Source organism: Phyllobates terribilis, unplaced genomic scaffold, assembly GCF_046119375.1.
Source record: "Phyllobates terribilis strain yellow unplaced genomic scaffold, ASM4611937v1 Scaffold_7__3_contigs__length_470593459, whole genome shotgun sequence".
Taxonomy (NCBI): domain Eukaryota; kingdom Metazoa; phylum Chordata; class Amphibia; order Anura; family Dendrobatidae; genus Phyllobates; species Phyllobates terribilis.
Window position 1 is genome coordinate 299,957,138 of NW_027362767.1, and position 17,255 is coordinate 299,974,392.

General features: G+C 42.4%; 1 protein-coding gene across 1 annotated transcript in view; it reads right to left on the reverse strand.

The window, feature by feature from the left end:
* The window catches only part of ARHGEF9 (Cdc42 guanine nucleotide exchange factor 9), a 587,846-nt gene that overhangs the window by 472,919 nt on the left and 97,672 nt on the right, over window positions 1-17,255 (reverse strand). The window contains exons 3-5 of the mRNA XM_073641046.1: window positions 4,802-5,320; window positions 3,127-3,271; window positions 1,879-1,985 (exon numbers count right to left, since the gene is read on the reverse strand). Of these exons, the coding sequence (XP_073497147.1) occupies window positions 1,879-1,985; window positions 3,127-3,271; window positions 4,802-5,320 (771 nt within the window). The remainder of the gene's footprint in view (window positions 1-1,878; window positions 1,986-3,126; window positions 3,272-4,801; window positions 5,321-17,255) is intronic.

The window sequence follows — 17,255 nt, forward strand, 5'->3', positions numbered from 1 at the left end:
AGATGTTCACACATCTAATATATTGCACATTAAATATATATATTTTTGAAATCTAGTAATGTTCTAGACCAGTGATCCCCAACCTTGTTACCAGTTGGGAACCTTGTTAGTCATGTTGTTTCTTCAAAATCCTCCTGAACATTGACAGTTCGGACCAAGTGGCATGGTTGTGTAATAGGTCCAAATTTTGGGCTCTTTCCCAGGCTGGTAGCAGAGGCAGCTTTGCCCCTGCAACATGGGAGTAGTACAAGTGGGCTGAAGTTGTCCATATCCAGTGATCAACCAGCTTCAGATGTGAGAAGGCTCTAAAGCAGGGCCTCCTAGTGGTGTGCTCTTTATCTGGGTAACCAGCTACTCTAACACTGCATAGGTGACCATGAACTTTACCTAGGCAATGACCTGTACACAATAGAATTATAAATCCCTCCATTCTTGTGTACGTACAGGATTTTTCATAAGAAGTAAAATGAAAAATTGTTTCTATTTACAAGCACTTTGCAGTTTTTACCATTTAAGAACTAGTAACAACCCCTTTAACCTCCACAGCATACTTGTTTTGCTATCCACTTCTTCTATACCTGATCATCTGTGGCAGTCTGATTGTCTGAAGAAGGTACAATTGTTGGGACTGAAACAGTACAAAAACGTATTTTTGGGACTACTATGAAAAAACACAATTTAAAGCAGTACCACAAGTGTCTCTTTTATATTTGTCTGGACCCCATTGATTGAAGAAGCGCCATAGTGAGCATTTAGGTTCTGGGAAATCTCTGACCAGAGATCAAGAGACCCAAGGGCTCCTGTAAATCATGGGTGGGAAACACTGTACTAGACGGTATAAATTCATCTAAGTTTGGCTGTCAAGGTTTGTGACCTGAAGCTGGTCTGTGGTTACTGCTTATTAGGATTATTTTATTATTATATAGTGGCTTTGACTTAACCCCTTCCCAACATGTGATGTACAGGTGCGGGTAAGCGGGCTTAGGAGCTGAGCCTGCTCCGTACAGTCGACACCTGCCTCTAACAGCTAGTGCTGATCGCTGTTTTTTAACCACTTACATGCCAGCCTCTGATCTCGACATTTAAGCCTTGTCCGAAGAATCATTTTGCTAGGCCTTTTTCTACCACACATTGAGTGCCATAAAATAGAAAACTAAAAAAAAATGCTGAATTGTGTTTTTTCACCATTTTACCCAAATTTGTATTTTTCTTCTCATTTTCAGTACATCTTATGTTCCAATTAATTATGTCATTCAAAACTACAGCTTGTCTTGTCTTACGATTCTTGGAAGAATTAAAAATAAAAGAACTAAGTGGAAAAATGAAAATTGGCTTTGACAGGATGGAGTTAGGCATTGTATGGCACTGCTACCAAAGTTTGTACAGTATATTATTTTTATAGTGTATGCTGGGTGCAAGTGGCATTGTTATTTAGACAGCTGAGTGGAGGTGTTATTTGGCTGACTTATCATACTGTTATTTGGACATTATACTATATGACACTAATACATAGACATTGTATGTTATGTTTTTTGCACATTGTATGACATTACCATATTGGAGAGGAAGCCAACAAAAGTTTCAAAACAGGGCACCCTCCAAGCTAAATTCCCCCTGAACCTTTATAGGTAAGCAATTCTATTTGTTGATTTATTGGTTACAATGTTAAGTTTCTAAACGAGTTTAACAGGATACCAGTAATAGGCTTGGTTCACAGTGGGCAAAGTTTAGTTGCTTTAAAATAATGTAATAAATCACAATATTCATAACATTTTGTTGCACTTTTTTGTGTAAATTAACAAAGCATAATGTAAATTAATGAAACCGGAAGCTCGCACATTTCAAACAAACATGCAAGTGAAGCATATAGCGTCATACCTGGTGCACCGGAAGTTTCTGTGACTCAGGATTTATTGGTTTCCATCTTCTCCCCTTCCTGCTGTCTCTCCGAACCTCCAGAGTCTTTGAGCCAAGATCTTCTTCCCCTAAAGTAAGCATAGGCTTATTAAAAACTACTTACCCTTCTAAAACTAACTGTCATATATTTCCCAACTATATATATATATATATATATATATATATATATATATATATAATCTACAGTGCTCTTGTCTTGGTCAATGTGCACGTGTTACCAATAGGCATTGGTCAGTAAAGTTGCATTTACACTGCAAGATAATCGTGAATGAGCATTGTTAAGAATACTCATCTCTAGATTGTCTAGCTGTGTAAACAGGCTGCCAATCACTCAAATCTTTATAAAATCTTTATATAGTGGTATATTGGATACCAGATAATAGATAATGCTTGATCAAAAGTTAGAGTCCCTCTCCCCCAAAGCACCCTTTATCAGGGACAAAAAATCAATATAACATAATCTATTGAATAACAAATGTTCAGGCAGTAATTTATCCACAATTAAAGTTTAATTAATTTGATTTTATAAAGATTTTTTAAGGCCATTATTCCAATATAGGCCTTGTCTGTATACACACAACTTTTTTTTTTTTCTGTTTGTGCTGTCACTTTTTTGTACTTTAGCGGTTAATGGGGCTTTCAGCGATACCGACGTGGAGCGGGGACACCAATTCGTTACTACTAGGGTGTCAACCTCCTCTGTCAGGTACGGAGACTGATAGGGATCATTAGGGATTTGAAAGTCCCCACCACTATATGTGTATCTATATGTTCAGTGTTGTGTAACCCTGAATGACCTTAATTGTTTATACCTCTATTTTTTAAAAAAAAATGTTTAGGAGTGTTTCTCTTTTAAATATAAGATTAAAAGTTATTTTTTAGGGAGGGGTCTATTTTCTTCTTGGTTACTTGATCTTGAGGCCCTGCTGGTTTATTTATGTTTTGGTTTTATATCTCCTTTATCCATAATTCCCCAATCTTCTAACCCCTGACATCTGCCATCAGTGTAGAGTCAGGTCTCCACCATATACATGATGGACTGGTGCCACGACAGTCGCCAGTTGCAAGTGACTTTTGCCATATTTAGTCACCATCTTCCAAATTATTTGCCTCAATCTTATGCTTGTTCCAAACAAATACTCTTAGTAGCCCTGAGATATTGTCACGATGACCCCACCACCACGAACAACCCTGATTTGCTGTACTAACCTGTGCTCATTTGCTTCTTTTTCATCCATCCAACTTGATCAAGTCCAGATGGGGTGCTCTGAGACAAAGGTAGAGACAAACATCTATCCAGAGGGAACTTGAAAGAAGGGGGCACGGTGAGTGGAGTGGGGGGCAGTCTCAGAGGCTGGAGAGAAGAATTACAATGTCATCAACAATGGAGAAACTAATCTGGTGAACTATACAGCATAATATCTCCAACCCTCGTCTATACTTGTGGTTAGCTAGAAGGCTTATCTTCAGACAGTAATACTGTGCATCATTGTTCTCTAGATGTTCATCTGGTTAAAAACTAATAGAAGATACCACACCTATGTTTTCTCATCCAAGCATTTGCTCTTGAGAAGACTAATGTTAACAACAATTTGTAAAAAGATATTTATACTGGCACAATTCTTCATGAGGAAATGCATCAAGAAACACTTACTGTGTTATAATGAATAGAGCATTGTGAACCCCCAGTTGTGCTTCGAAAAATAATACTAATTTCATTGCCTGTCATTCTTAGTTCACTACATTTATGTACTTACACTTTTATAACAAAAAAAAAAAGAAAAATCTCATTTAAAAATTAAATAAACAATGGCTTTCTGGAATCACCGTAACAGGTCAACGAGGGTTCTGCTTTTAGTATTTTTGGAGCGGTCATCAACAAAGGTCAACTTATTAAAACAGATGGGTCCAGGGAGGTGGAACAGAGATACTGTAGAAATCCTTAAAGAGGATTCTGTTCAAAATGTAAAAATGACCACGTTAGTTGTTCAAGAAGCAGCCAGGGTTTGGTAATTATAATTGTTTTGCTAAAAGAGAGAGCGGCAATTTTTGTATTAAGAGGGAGTTCAGAAATAAGGTTGTCACTTAAATTCACTTCTTAGAAACTAGATACTGAAGCGAATTCAGAAATGACAAATCATATGACTACTCTTTTCTTGGCCATGTTATAAAAACTGGCCACTACTTCAAATCGTAAAAATGCCAATAACCTTGTAGTAAAGACCAACACTACTGTTCTAGAACATTCTAGTCCAAAACTTGCAGATTACAGCAACTTTAAATGGTTCCATGAAAGTGATAGGTACACCCACATGCCCAGGGTAGCCAACCGTCCAGAAAGTCCAGGACAGTCTGTAAAAAAAAGGGCACTTTTTTGCCCTGTACGTACATTTTTTTAAAGCGTCCGTGATTTTTTGAACCTGAATAAACGTATACAAATGATTCTGACTGTAGTTATCAACAGCTTATTGCTTACAGTGAATGTAGCGGATATCTTCTGATCAGAATTATGGGCTGTAGACACTTATCACTTATAATCATGATTTATTGTAGATTTCCAAGGTGTCCTTACAAATTATTGTCTGTCTGTGATTTTTTGATAAACTGTCCTGTAAAACTAAAAAGTAATGTTGGCAGCTCTGCAGATGACAACTTCTCTACAAAGCTGATCCATGCTTATTTAGGGCATTGATGGGGCTCGAAGCAAACAGACTTTCATTAATGAGACATTTTGACCACTCAGAATAACAAGACAGAAACTATTAACATATTTTATCATATCCTATATACAAGAGTGTAAAACTGATTTAGATTATACGATTCTTTGATTAAACAATTATAATGTTATAAAACATGAGACAATGAGAAAGGTAGAAGCTCTTACCGGCAAAATACTTTCATCTATGGGTAACAGATCAGAGGTCATGACTTTGCTGGACTCATCATACTTCTGGTCTGTATCTGAATCACTTGCAAGGCAGGTGCCATTACCTAACACATAACTGACATCAGTGTTATGCTTAATTGGTATAGATTCTTCCTCCTCTTCATCTTTCTTATATACAGGATAAACCTCCTCCTCTTCATATGCTGGTGGTACTTCATCCTCATCATATACCGGTTGCCCCCCTTCATATACTCTTTGCACTTCCTCCTCCTCATATACAGGTTGCACTCCTTCATGTACTGGTTGCACTTCTTCCTCCTGATATGTCAGTTTCACCTCCTCTTCCTCATATGCCGGATGCACCTCCTCTTCCTTAAATGCCGGATGCACCTCCTCATATGTCGGCTGCAAGTTATTATTGCTCTGCACCTGATCACTCAATGCTGAATCTCCAAATTCATTCATAATCAATTCCTCCTCCTTGGAGATGTCAAGAATGCCATTGTGCCACCGTTCCTAAACAAAACAAATTTATAAATCGGCATTGTAGCAACATAAAAGAATGGTAAAAGAGTCTCACTGATTCCTAAAAGAATTGCCATAGTACAATTAAACAGAGGCAAAACAAGTTCTCAAAGGAGGTCTGTTGGAATTATATTAAAGACAACAATGGGGATGCCCTGTTTGGTCCATTCCCTTCTAATCTGCTATCTCTCAGGTAACGCTCTTCTTGACCCTTTATACTCTACTGAAACTGCCCTTACTAAAGTCTCTAATGATCTACTGACAGCTAAATCTAATGGTCACTACTCCCTGCTGATTCTCCTGGATCTCTCTGCAGCATTCGACACTGAGGATCACCAGCTCCTCCTCACTATGCCCGGCTCTATCGGGTTCAAGGATACTGTACTCTCCTGGTTTTCCTCCTACCTCTCTGACCGCTACTTCACTGTATCTTTTGCTGGCTCCTTTTCCTCTCCTCTTCCACTTACTGTAGGGGTTCCTTAGGGTTCAGTCCTAGGTCCCCTTCTCTTCTCCCTATATACTGTCCCTTTTGGACAAACCATCAGTAAATTCAGTTTTCAGTACCATCTATATGCCGATGACACACAGTTAAACACATCATCTCCTGACATCAGCCCTGCATGGCTACGCTACAAAATAGCAGTGATTGTCTTTCCGCCGTCTCTAATAACATGTCCTCTCTCTATCTAAAACTGAATCTGTCAAAAAATGAACTCCTTGTGTTTCCTCCCTCCACTAACCTACCTATGCCCGATATTGACATTTCCGTATGTGGTTCTACTATTGCTATCCTGCAGCACGCTTCATGTCTTTAGGCTATATTTGGCTAAGATCTTTCCTTTACTCCCCACATCCTTTCACTCGCTCGCTAATTCCACCTACACCTCAAAAACATCTCTAGAATTTGACCTTTTCTTACATTTGACTCGGCAAAACCTCTTACTGTTGCTCTTATACATTCTCTTCTGGACTACTGCAACTCTCTACTAATTGGTCTCCCTCTTACTAAATCTTTCCTGCATCCAGGATCATTTTCCTCTCCAACCTCTACACCGATGCCTCTACCCTGTCCCAGCCATTGCACTGGTTGCCCATCCGCTACATAGTCCAATATAAAGTTATTACTCTCATCCACAAAGCTCTCCACAGTTCTGCACCACCCTGCATCTACTCCCTCATCTTTGTCTATCACCCTACCCATGCCCTCCATTCCTCTAATGACCTAAGACTAACATGCTCAATAATCCGAACCTCCCACTCACATCTCCAGGACTTCTCCCGAGCTGCACCACTTCTCTGGAATAGACTACCCAGGACAATTTGATTAATTCCAAATACCCAAAGTTTTGTGTTCCCTAAAAAGGCACTTCTTTAGACTAGCCTATCGCCTCCCCTCACTGATACTATCCCAGTTCTGTCCTTCCAAAATTTTCTTCCAAATCTGAATTCTCATAGCATCTGTTTACACACCCTGCATGCACTTATTGGCCCACTGTATCTGTACTCTACACATACTGGTGACCAGTTCATGCAGCGTTATGTGATTACCCTATTTATTATATTGATGGCTGGACCATATTATACAAGTACTTTTTACCATTCACCTTTCATGTCTCCGTTATTTCCTCATAGATTGTAAACTTGCGAGCAGGAACCTCACTCCTCTTGGTATCTGTTGAATTATGCGTTACTTTGTAATGAGGAAGTGAAGATGGATCCAGCTCAACACACCAGGCAATTGATTAAAATTCAACAATCTTTATTGGCAAATACTTTTAAAAATTTGTAGAAAAAACAAAAAATGGACATCTCAGATGACAAAGCATATATTATGGGGTGGTGTGTATAAAAAATGCCATACGCGTTTTGAGTAAAAGAAACTCTTGAACACTGGCTAAGAGGTTTTTTTACTGGAAACGCGTATGGCATTTTTTACACACCGATAACAGTGATAACACCGATAACAGCTGATTATCGTAAGTTGCCGGGTGTCTGACCCTGGCCGATCAGACATTAATGACCTATTCTAAGGATAGGCCATCAACCTCTTTAACTAGCATGGTAACTCATTCATTATAAATATTAGTGTGGCCACGGTAGTTGGACCTCCACAGATATCTAAGTGATGGGATATCTTTGCCATGACATCTAATAGTAAAAAATCCAATAACTCCAAACAAACTTTTCTTCAAACTAAACAGAAAGCTTTTGGGTACAATGTACACGTCTGATTTAGATGTACAGTATATTTGTTCTTGAAGGCACTCTCATCTGCATCTGCAAACAACAGCCTCCTGTATGTGTTCTTATGTAACAAACACCTTCTATACTTGGCGTCCTGCGCGCTGTAGTCCTATAAATAGTTCCGCAAGTACATCCATCTCCGGGTCAGCACCTCCATCTACCTATCCTAACAAGACCAGGGTACAATTGAAGTAAGTGCTTAGGGGCCATGGGACCTTCTCTTTGAATATATATAACTGCAGTGAAATCCTGCCCTGAGGTTACACAGACACTGCTGGTTTATCCAAGCATTCATTCCAGCTAACAGGCCAATTCTACTTTCCAATTTGGTAAATAGTGTTTTCACGGACAGATTATTAGGTTTCAGTTCGCATAAAAGTTCTTAGTTATTAATAAAGTTCAATATTACTATTGCAGAGTAAAGTAAGGGTACAGTCTACGGTAGTAACAGCAATGGGACATGTAAACCACACGTAAGAATTCACATTTTGTGCTGCAGAGGTCACAGGTTTTTATTTTTAATGTTCCTAGAACTGCTTCAATATAATACAGCAATGATTCCCAATGACACCAGAAATAGGAAACACTTGCAAATCTCACCCACTGTAATGAATGTATCCGCCTAAATCATGGATCGAAACAAATTCTGTGATACCAGTGTGAACAGCTGCTAACACTTTCAGCTCTTGTGCAGTTTGGGTTGACAATATAAAAGTACCGGAAAACTGCTTTAAAAGAGGAACTCCCCCAGCCAAGTTCCCACAAAACAGAATATTAATGGGGTCCATAAGTAATGACTCTTTGTGAGAGCAAAGACTCTTTGGCACATTTTTGAGTGTTTAAATCCCTTTAGCTCGGATTGCTTCTGTGAGAGGGTCTTTGAGATCAACAGCGACAATTTCAATGCATAGGGAAAAAAAGATCGGATTCATAGATCAGCGCTGTGGTGTCACAAAATTCAAGATATTCTGCACACAGTATTATGGTTACTTGTATTAAATGGGAGTTGTACTAACAAACTTAGCATAAATTAGTAGTATAGGCAAATATAAGAAACATTGTAATATATCTTATCAGAGAAATCTGCTTCTTTCTCCACTTATGAGCCACTTTGTCTTCACCTTCTGCCTCCTGAACTTGTCATATGCACTTTAAAAACAGATCTACTTCATCCTGTGCAAGTAAAGACTGACCACCAGCTCACTGTGATGTCAGGTGCACCTCCTATTATACTCTAGAGAAAGGCGGAGAGAGAGGAGTGAGTGGCAGGGAGAGAAAACAGGCAGAGAGCAAGACAGATCGTGCTGAGCTTTCAAATAAGTCTTTTACCTCACCCCAGAGATGATTCACATTTACACTGCTCAGTACTGCTGTATATTGTCCTCCATGATTCTGCTGCTTCTGTCTGTGTGCTAGCTAAAGAAAAAAGGTCAGGAATCCATTTTTGTGAGCTTTGTTGTATATGGGAGAGATCCCACAAGTTCAGAGTGGACTGCAAATTAAGAGATAAGATCTTGTAGAGGGAAAAACTGTTGGCAATGCAGAATATTAGTCATATAATGGCCAGAAATAGTGCTAATTCTCATGTACACATACAGGACAGTTTATTAAAAAATGTATTTGAAAGTACAGTTATCAAACAGGTCCCTTAATTGGGATAAATACGCCAGGTGTATTTGTCCTGTAGAAGGGACCCATTCGGTCCCATAACACATTCATTACTATGTGACACCTCAGCATTGACTGATAAACCTGATCTTTCCTTACCCTCTCCATTCCTATATAGACCTGAGGGGAGCGCTGCAGCCGCAGATGACAATTACTATTCTGAAGGCTCTACAGTGTAAGGCAGCAAGGTGAGGATCCAATCATAAGGAGAGCATTTTTCTACTCTACACTACTAAGTCTCTCTCATATTCCTCATTTCAATAATGGAGTTGCACTATGATGCACGGTTTCCCTTTTTTCTTTGCAGCAAATGCATTGTCAGTGAGCAGTCTACTGTCACAGCATCTCGAGAGAAAATCTCCAACCAGCACTGAAGTGAATGAAGTATACCAAGCGCGCAGCTCCATTTTGGGAAGCTAGATATTCTGGAAATATTTTTATGACTTTGGAAAGTAACTAAAGGCTTCTCCTATTATCACTATCATTAGTATTTTTACTATGATGCCAGTACAAGTATCACTTTTTGCTACAGGGCTTGTCCTCAGACAATCGCTAATAACCTCATCAATAGCAGCCATTAGTGTAAGTGCGGGCATTTTTGTGCGTATCATACTTAAAGAACTCCGTTCTCAAGATAGATACAGGACTCAGCATGTGATCCACACCTGCTATACATTTATGATATATTCTATTCATATGCCATAAATGTACAATACGGGAACACCCCTCTGAAGGAGAGTTCAGACAGGGTGGGTTTGATGTGAATTTGTAGCGCAGATTCCACATAACATTCTCGCAGGAATTTATAGTACAACACATGTGGGTGAAGTCATTTCAGCAAGAAAAAAACTGTGTGAAGAAAACCTCAATCAATTTTCCTAGGGGATCAAAGACTCGCAGGTGTCCTAGGGAAACTGAGCAAAAAAAGAAAACAATGGGGTGAGGGCACCAAAGGCAATTTTGCACAAGACACTGTTCAGCCTAAGGCCAGCCCTGACTACAAGTTACTAATGTTATCTAAAATTCCATTCAGAGAAAGCCATCTAAAATAATCTATTACATTTGTAACTTAAAGGGTTTGTACAGGACTAAGTTATTTTTGGCTATAAGCCAAAAAAACTAACAGGCCAGTAGTTATTATTATTATTATTTATTATAGCGCCATTTATTCCATGGCGCTTTACATGTGAAAAAGGGGTATAATAAAGAACAATTACAATAATCTTGAACACAATGTGACAGCGACTGGTACAGGAGGAGCGAGGACCCTGCCTGCAAGGGCTCACAATCTACAAGGGATGGGTGAGGATACAGTAGGTGAGGGTAGAGCTGGTCGTGCAGCGGTATGGTGCAGCGGTGGTTACTGCAGGTTGTAGGCTTCTCGGAAGAGGTGGGTCTTCAGGTTCCTTTTGAAGGTTTCCACGGTAGGCGAGAGTCTGATACGTTGGGGTAGAGAGTTCCAGAGTAGGGGGCAGGGCCGGCGTCAGCACCCGGCGTACCCGGGCAAGTGCCGGGGCCCTGGAAAATCATAGGGGCCCAGCCGCCCACTCACTGTCGGGGCCCAGGCCCACACACCCACCCGCCCACTCACTGTCGGGGCCGGGCCCACACACCCACCCGCCCACTCACTGTCGGGGCCGGGCCCACACACCCGCCCGCCCACTCACTGTCGGGGCCCAGCTCACACACCCACCCGCCCACTCACTGTCGGGGCCGGGCCCACACACCCACCCGCCCACTCACTGTCGGGGCCGGGCCCACACACCCACCCGCCCACTCACTGTCGGGGCCGGTCCCACACACCCACCCGCCCACTCACTGTCGGGGCCGGGCCCACACACCCACCCGCCCACTCACTGTCGGGGCCCTGGCCGCTTCCTCGGCACCTGTTCAGGGACGCAGGCGCTGCTTGATTGCCGGCACTTCCCCCAGACATGGCCGCGCGCTGTCCGGCTGTGTCTGCTAGTAATGACACGGCAGGGTCGACGGCACTGCACCTTTAATTGTGCTTGTGTGTCGCTCCTGCCGTGTCATTACTAGCAGACACAGTCGCACAGCGCGCAGCCATGTCTGGGGGAAGTGCCGGCAATCAAACTCAGTCGGAGCGGAGGTCCTGCACAGATGGGCGGGAGGGGCCTGGACCCGACCGCAAGTGGGCCCCTCTGATGTTCCAGGGCCATGAAGTCTGTGACACGCCGGGGGCCCTGCACTGCCCCATACCCGAGGAGCTGTTGGACAGGACACTGGACCGGGGACAGGTGAGTGAGGCTTCCCCAATCCCCATATTAAAAATATTAGTAATGGGTCTGTGTGAGTGCATGTATGTGAATGTCAGTGTATATGACTGTGTATATATATTTGTCTGTTTTATCTATGTGTATGTCTGTATGTGTACATATGTCTGCGTACCGTGTGTGCGCACGCATATGTCTGCGTACCGTGTGTGCGCACGCATATGTCTGCGTACCGTGTGTGCGCACGCATATGTCTGCGTACCGTGTGTGCGCACGCATATGTCTGCGTACCGTGTGTGTGCACGCGTGTGTCTGCGTACCGTGTGTGCGTGCGTGTGTCTGCGTACCGTGTGTGCGCGCGCATATGTCTGCGTACCGTGTGTGCGCGCGCATATGTCTGCGTACCGTGTGTGCGCGCGCATATGTCTGCGTATGTGAAGGATGAGGGGGCAGGCTGGGCCATGTGTAATAAATAAATATATATATATATATATATATATATATATATATATATATATTTCTCCGCCGTATCTGTGCATCATGAATCGTGTATGTGTTAAAAGGGCCCACTGAGACTCTTTCGCCCGGGGCCCAGAAAAACCTGGAGCCGGCCCTGGTAGGGGGAATGCACGTGAGAAATCTTGTATACGGTTGTGGGAGGAGGAGATAAGAGGGGAGTAGAGAAGGAGATCTTGTGAGGATCGGAAGTTGCGTGCGGGTATGTGACGGGACACTAGGTCGGAGATATATGTAGGAGATAGGTTGTGGATGGCTTTGTATGTCATGGTTAGGGTTTTGAACTGGAGTCTCTGAGCAATGGGGAGCCAGTGGAGAGATTGACAGAGAGGAGAGGCCAGGGAATAGCGGGGGGACAGGCGGATTAGTCGGGCAGCAGAGTTTAGGATAGATTGGAGGGGTGCGAGAGTGTTAGAGGGAAGGCCACAGAGCAGGAGGTTGCAGTAGTCGAGGCGGGAGATGATGAGGGCGTGCACTAGTGTTTTTGCAGATTCATGGTTGAGGAATGTGCGGATCTGGGAGATATTTTTGAGTTGGAGTCGGCAGGAAGTGGAAAGGGCTTGGATATGTGGTTTGAAGGAGAGTTCAGAGTCCAGGGTTACCCCAAGGCAGCGAGCTTGAGGGACTGGGGAGAGTGGGCAGCCATTGACGTTGATAGATAGGTCAGTTGGGGGGGTTGAATGGGATGGCGGAAAGATGATGAATTCTGTTTTGTCCAAGTTAAGTTTTAGAAATCTGGCAGAGAAGAAGGATGCTAACTAGTTAGCAACTACCTGGCTGTTCTATCCGGCGCCGGCTCAGAGTGATCACTGGTGGCTAGTGCCGGCCTTTCTGCTGCATCACGTCAAAAGAGCAGCTCTTCTTCTTATGGGTTGCTCTGTCGACAGGTAGTGACTGCCGACGTCATGTTGATTGACAGCTGGCTTCCCGCAGTTAGTCAGCGGGGAGCTGGCTGTCAATAAGCATGACATTGGCAGTCACACCCCATCAACAGAGCAGAGGGGAAAAGAAGCCGCTGTTCATACAACGTGATGTCAGCAGAAGTCACAGAATCGCTGGTAGGAGCAGTCTGTGACTGCTCTGTGCCAGCAGAGATCTGCACTGGGCTGGGCAGAACAGGCAGGTAGGTAACAACTACCGGCCTCTTAGTTATTAGGGCCACAGTAAAAAAAATTAATATTGTCCTGGATAACCCTTTTAATGTAGAAAAACATCATTCTCAGCAGAACGCTAAGATACGCTATGTAAAATATAAGTTGCAATACTTAATAAAGGCCAGCAGATGGTGCTGCAATACTTTCATGAGCGTTGTTCTCTACAGCTAATTGTACTAAATGGGTTAGAATGATCTCCGTGTCACTCACACAATTCCACAATCCCAGACCTGAAGGCTCTATCCCTTTACTGGAAGTAACAGTATAATACCAGCTTTTTGCTGAAATGAAATGGAAAGCTCTGAAGAGCAGTGAAGAAGAAACAACGTTGTGCCTCATCCTTGCACTGCGATTCATCAGAACATCACTTCTCCATTATTAGCGGATCCTCTGTTTGTGCTCTGAACACGTTATTCCTTTCTCTGCTGTACAGCAATCAGGCCGCTGCAGTTTACCCCTGATTGTGGCTGCATGTAATGGAAATTCACCTGTAATTTGCAGTTCACCTATTTCAGGACAATCACAGAGGCCTATATGTCTCCAGAGCAGAGCACGACCTTAAATTGTTGTGATGTGCAAAAAATCCATGGGTGGGCCGGGTGGGCTTCACGATCCAAAGCTGCTATGAGAAAAGTGTTCCCAAAGCAAATCATTTCACATATTCATATTTACGATGCAGTTCAGACCATGTCTCCTGAAAGTGACCGATTGTTTAAATGACATTTATGTTACATTTATTTATTTTCCAAGTCGCTATTTATATTTACCAAGAATCCTGTAATCTTTTCATACTTAGTATCACAGCAGACTGGCGCTTCCTGTGCTGCGCAGTCGCCGTCCTCTCCCTGACTGTGACTTCTGCACAGATTACAGAGAGCAACTAGAACACTCTCCCATAGAAGTCAATTACCATCTCCATATCTTGTTGTTTCCTATGGTCCATGCAGCTGCTGTAAAGCAAATCTCTAAATGCTGTTAACGGCGTCTGGCAAGATGGCCGCCCCCATAATCATGTACAGAAAATAAAAAATGGGCCATGAGAAAAGTAAAACAAATTATAGAAAAGAATATATATCAGTATCTGGTTTAAATGAATAATAAGCAGGTGACACATTCCCTTTAACTGAACTTAGATTATTTTCTAAGGTCAACTATGACAGTTTTTACATGTAGCGAACATTGATATAAAAATATATAAAGGTAGCTAGATAAAGATAAATAGGTAGATAAATAGGTAGATACAGGAGGGCAACAATTGGGGTCGCAGAGGATGCGACTGCGACCGGGCCCGTGCGGATAAGGGGCTCGCCAATGTCAGTGCAAACTTCAACTGGATGTGTGTCCTCAGACGGAGGGGTCAGGGGTAAGACGGAGGCCCAGGGGTCCGTACACTGCAATGCATGCTGCTGGCCAATCAGAGTTTGACTGGGGGCGCATGGCAGTGACGTCAATGGTGGCATGACAGAGCGCACTTTGAAGTCAGTTGCTGTTATCAGAAGAGGACGCTGCTCGACCGGGGAGCGGAGTGAAGAGGCGTAGAATCATTTTTCTTTTTTCTATGCATTAAAGAACAGCAGCTGAATGGGGGACATATACCAGGATGGGGGATATATATACCATGAAGGGGCCCAGGATAAGGGACATATATATACTACCAGGATGGGGAACATATATATATATACCTGAATGGGGCCAAGATGAGGGACATATATACCAGGATGGGGAACATATATATACTACCAGGATGGGGAACATATATATACTACTAGGATGGGGAACATATATATACTACCAGGATGGGGAACATATATATATATTAGTACAGACCAAAAGTTTGGACACACCTTCTCATTTAAATATTTTTCTGACTATGAAAATTGTACATTCACACTGAAGGCATCAAAACTATGAATTAACACATGTGGAATTATATACTTAACAAAAAAGTGTGAAACAACTGAAAATATGTCTTATATTCTAGGTTCTTCAAAGTAGCCACCTTTTGCTTTGATGACTGCTTTGCACACTCTTGGCATTCTCTTGATGAGCTTCAAGAGGTAGTCACCGGAAATGGTTTTCACTTCACAGGTGTGCCCTGTCAGGTTTAATAAGTGGGATTTCTTGCCTTATAAATGGGGTTGGGACCATCAGTTGTGTTGTGCAGAAGTCAGGTGGATACACAGCTGATAGTCCTACTGAATAGACTGTTAGAATTTGTATTATGGCAAGAAAAAAGCAGCTAAGTAAAGAAAAATGAGTGGCCATCATTACTTTAAGAAATGAATGTCAGTCAGTTCGAAAAATTGGGCAAACTTTGAAAGTGTCCCCAAGTGCAGTTGCAAAACCATCAAGCGCTACAAAGAAACTGGCTCACATGAGGACCGCCCCAGGAAAGGAAGACCAAGAGTCACCTCTGCTTCTGGGAATAAGTTTATCCGAGTCACCAGCATCAGAAATCGCAGGTTAACAGCAGCTCAGATTAGAGACCAGGTCAATGCCACACTGAGTTCTAGCAGCAGACACATCTCTTCAACAACTGTTAAGAGGAGACTTTGTGCAGCAGGCCTTCATGGTAAAATAGCTGCTAGGAAACCACTGCTAAGGACAGGCAACAAGCAGAAGAGACTTGTTTGAGCTAAAGAACACAAGGAATGGACATTAGACCAGTGGAAATCTGTGCTTTGGTCTGATGAGTCCAAATTTGAGATCTTTGGTTCCAACCACCGTGTCTTTGTGCAACGCAGAAAAGGTGAACGGATGGACTCTACATGCCTGGTTCCCACCGTGAAGCATGGAGGAGGAGGTGTGATGGTGTGGGGGTGCTTTGCTGGTGACACTGTTGGGGATTTATTCAAAATTGAAGGCATACTGAACCAGCATGGCTACCACAGCATCTTGCAGCGGCATGCTATGCCATCCGGTTTGCGTTTAGTTGGACCATCATTTATTTTTCAACAGCACAATGACCCCAAACACATCTCCAGGCTGTGTAAGGGTTATTTGACCAAGAGGGAGAGTGATGGGGTGCTACGCCAGATGACCTGGCCTCTACAGTCACCAGACCTGAACCCAATCGAGATGGTTTGGGGTGAGCTGGACCGCAGAGTGAAGGCAAAAGGGCCAACAAGTGCTAAGCATCTCTGGGAACTCCTTCAAGATTGTTGGAAGACCATTTCCGGTGACTACCTCTTGAAGCTCATCAAGAGAATGCCAAGAGTGTGCAAAGCAGTCATCAAAGCAAAAGGTGGCTACTTTGAAGAACCTAGAATATAAGACATATTTTCAGTTGTTTCACACTTTTTTGTTAAGTATATAATTCCACATGTGTTAATTCATAGTTTTGATGCCTTCAGTGTGAATGTACAATTTTCATAGTCATGAAAACACAGAAAAATCTTTAAATGAGAAGGTGTGTCCAAACTTTTGGTCTGTACTGTATATATATACCTGAATGGGGCCAAGATGAGGGACATACACTGTATATCCCAGGATGGGGGACATATATACCAGGAAGGAGCCCAGTATGGGGGACATTACTATATAATGCAACTCGTATATAGTTATATTTTATATATTACATTATATTCTGAATGTTATATTCTATACTTTTAGGTTGAAGCCAGGGTTGTTCTCATGCATTAAATCTTCTCAGGACATTTTTCGACAGCCTCCTTTCATTGTATGGACACATTGTTCACACTGCACTTATGTGGGCAGTAGGGGCCTTCCATGCACAACAAGGATGGGATAAGGAGATATTTATGCAATATTACAATGTATTCTCTTTTTCAATCTTTGTCTATAAAATGGTCAATCCCATCAATTAGTTTGTTACTTCTTGTAAGTAGATTTGGCTCTGAATTGTAACGTGGTGCTGAATATGTTGGGATCCCTGTAAATGATGGCCGCTGTGTACTCGCTACTGTTTAATATGAATTTAAATGTGATTGGCTAAACCAGAATCTCAATTTGCCGACACGGTGTTTCGGTTGTTGCTCCTTCTGCTTTGTCTTTTATCCTAAGTCATGTGACAAGGCTCACTGAAGGGTCGATAGTGACTTGTAGGATTGCTACTTCCTATAGGTGGCGCTATAGAGTTCAAGTCCTCTT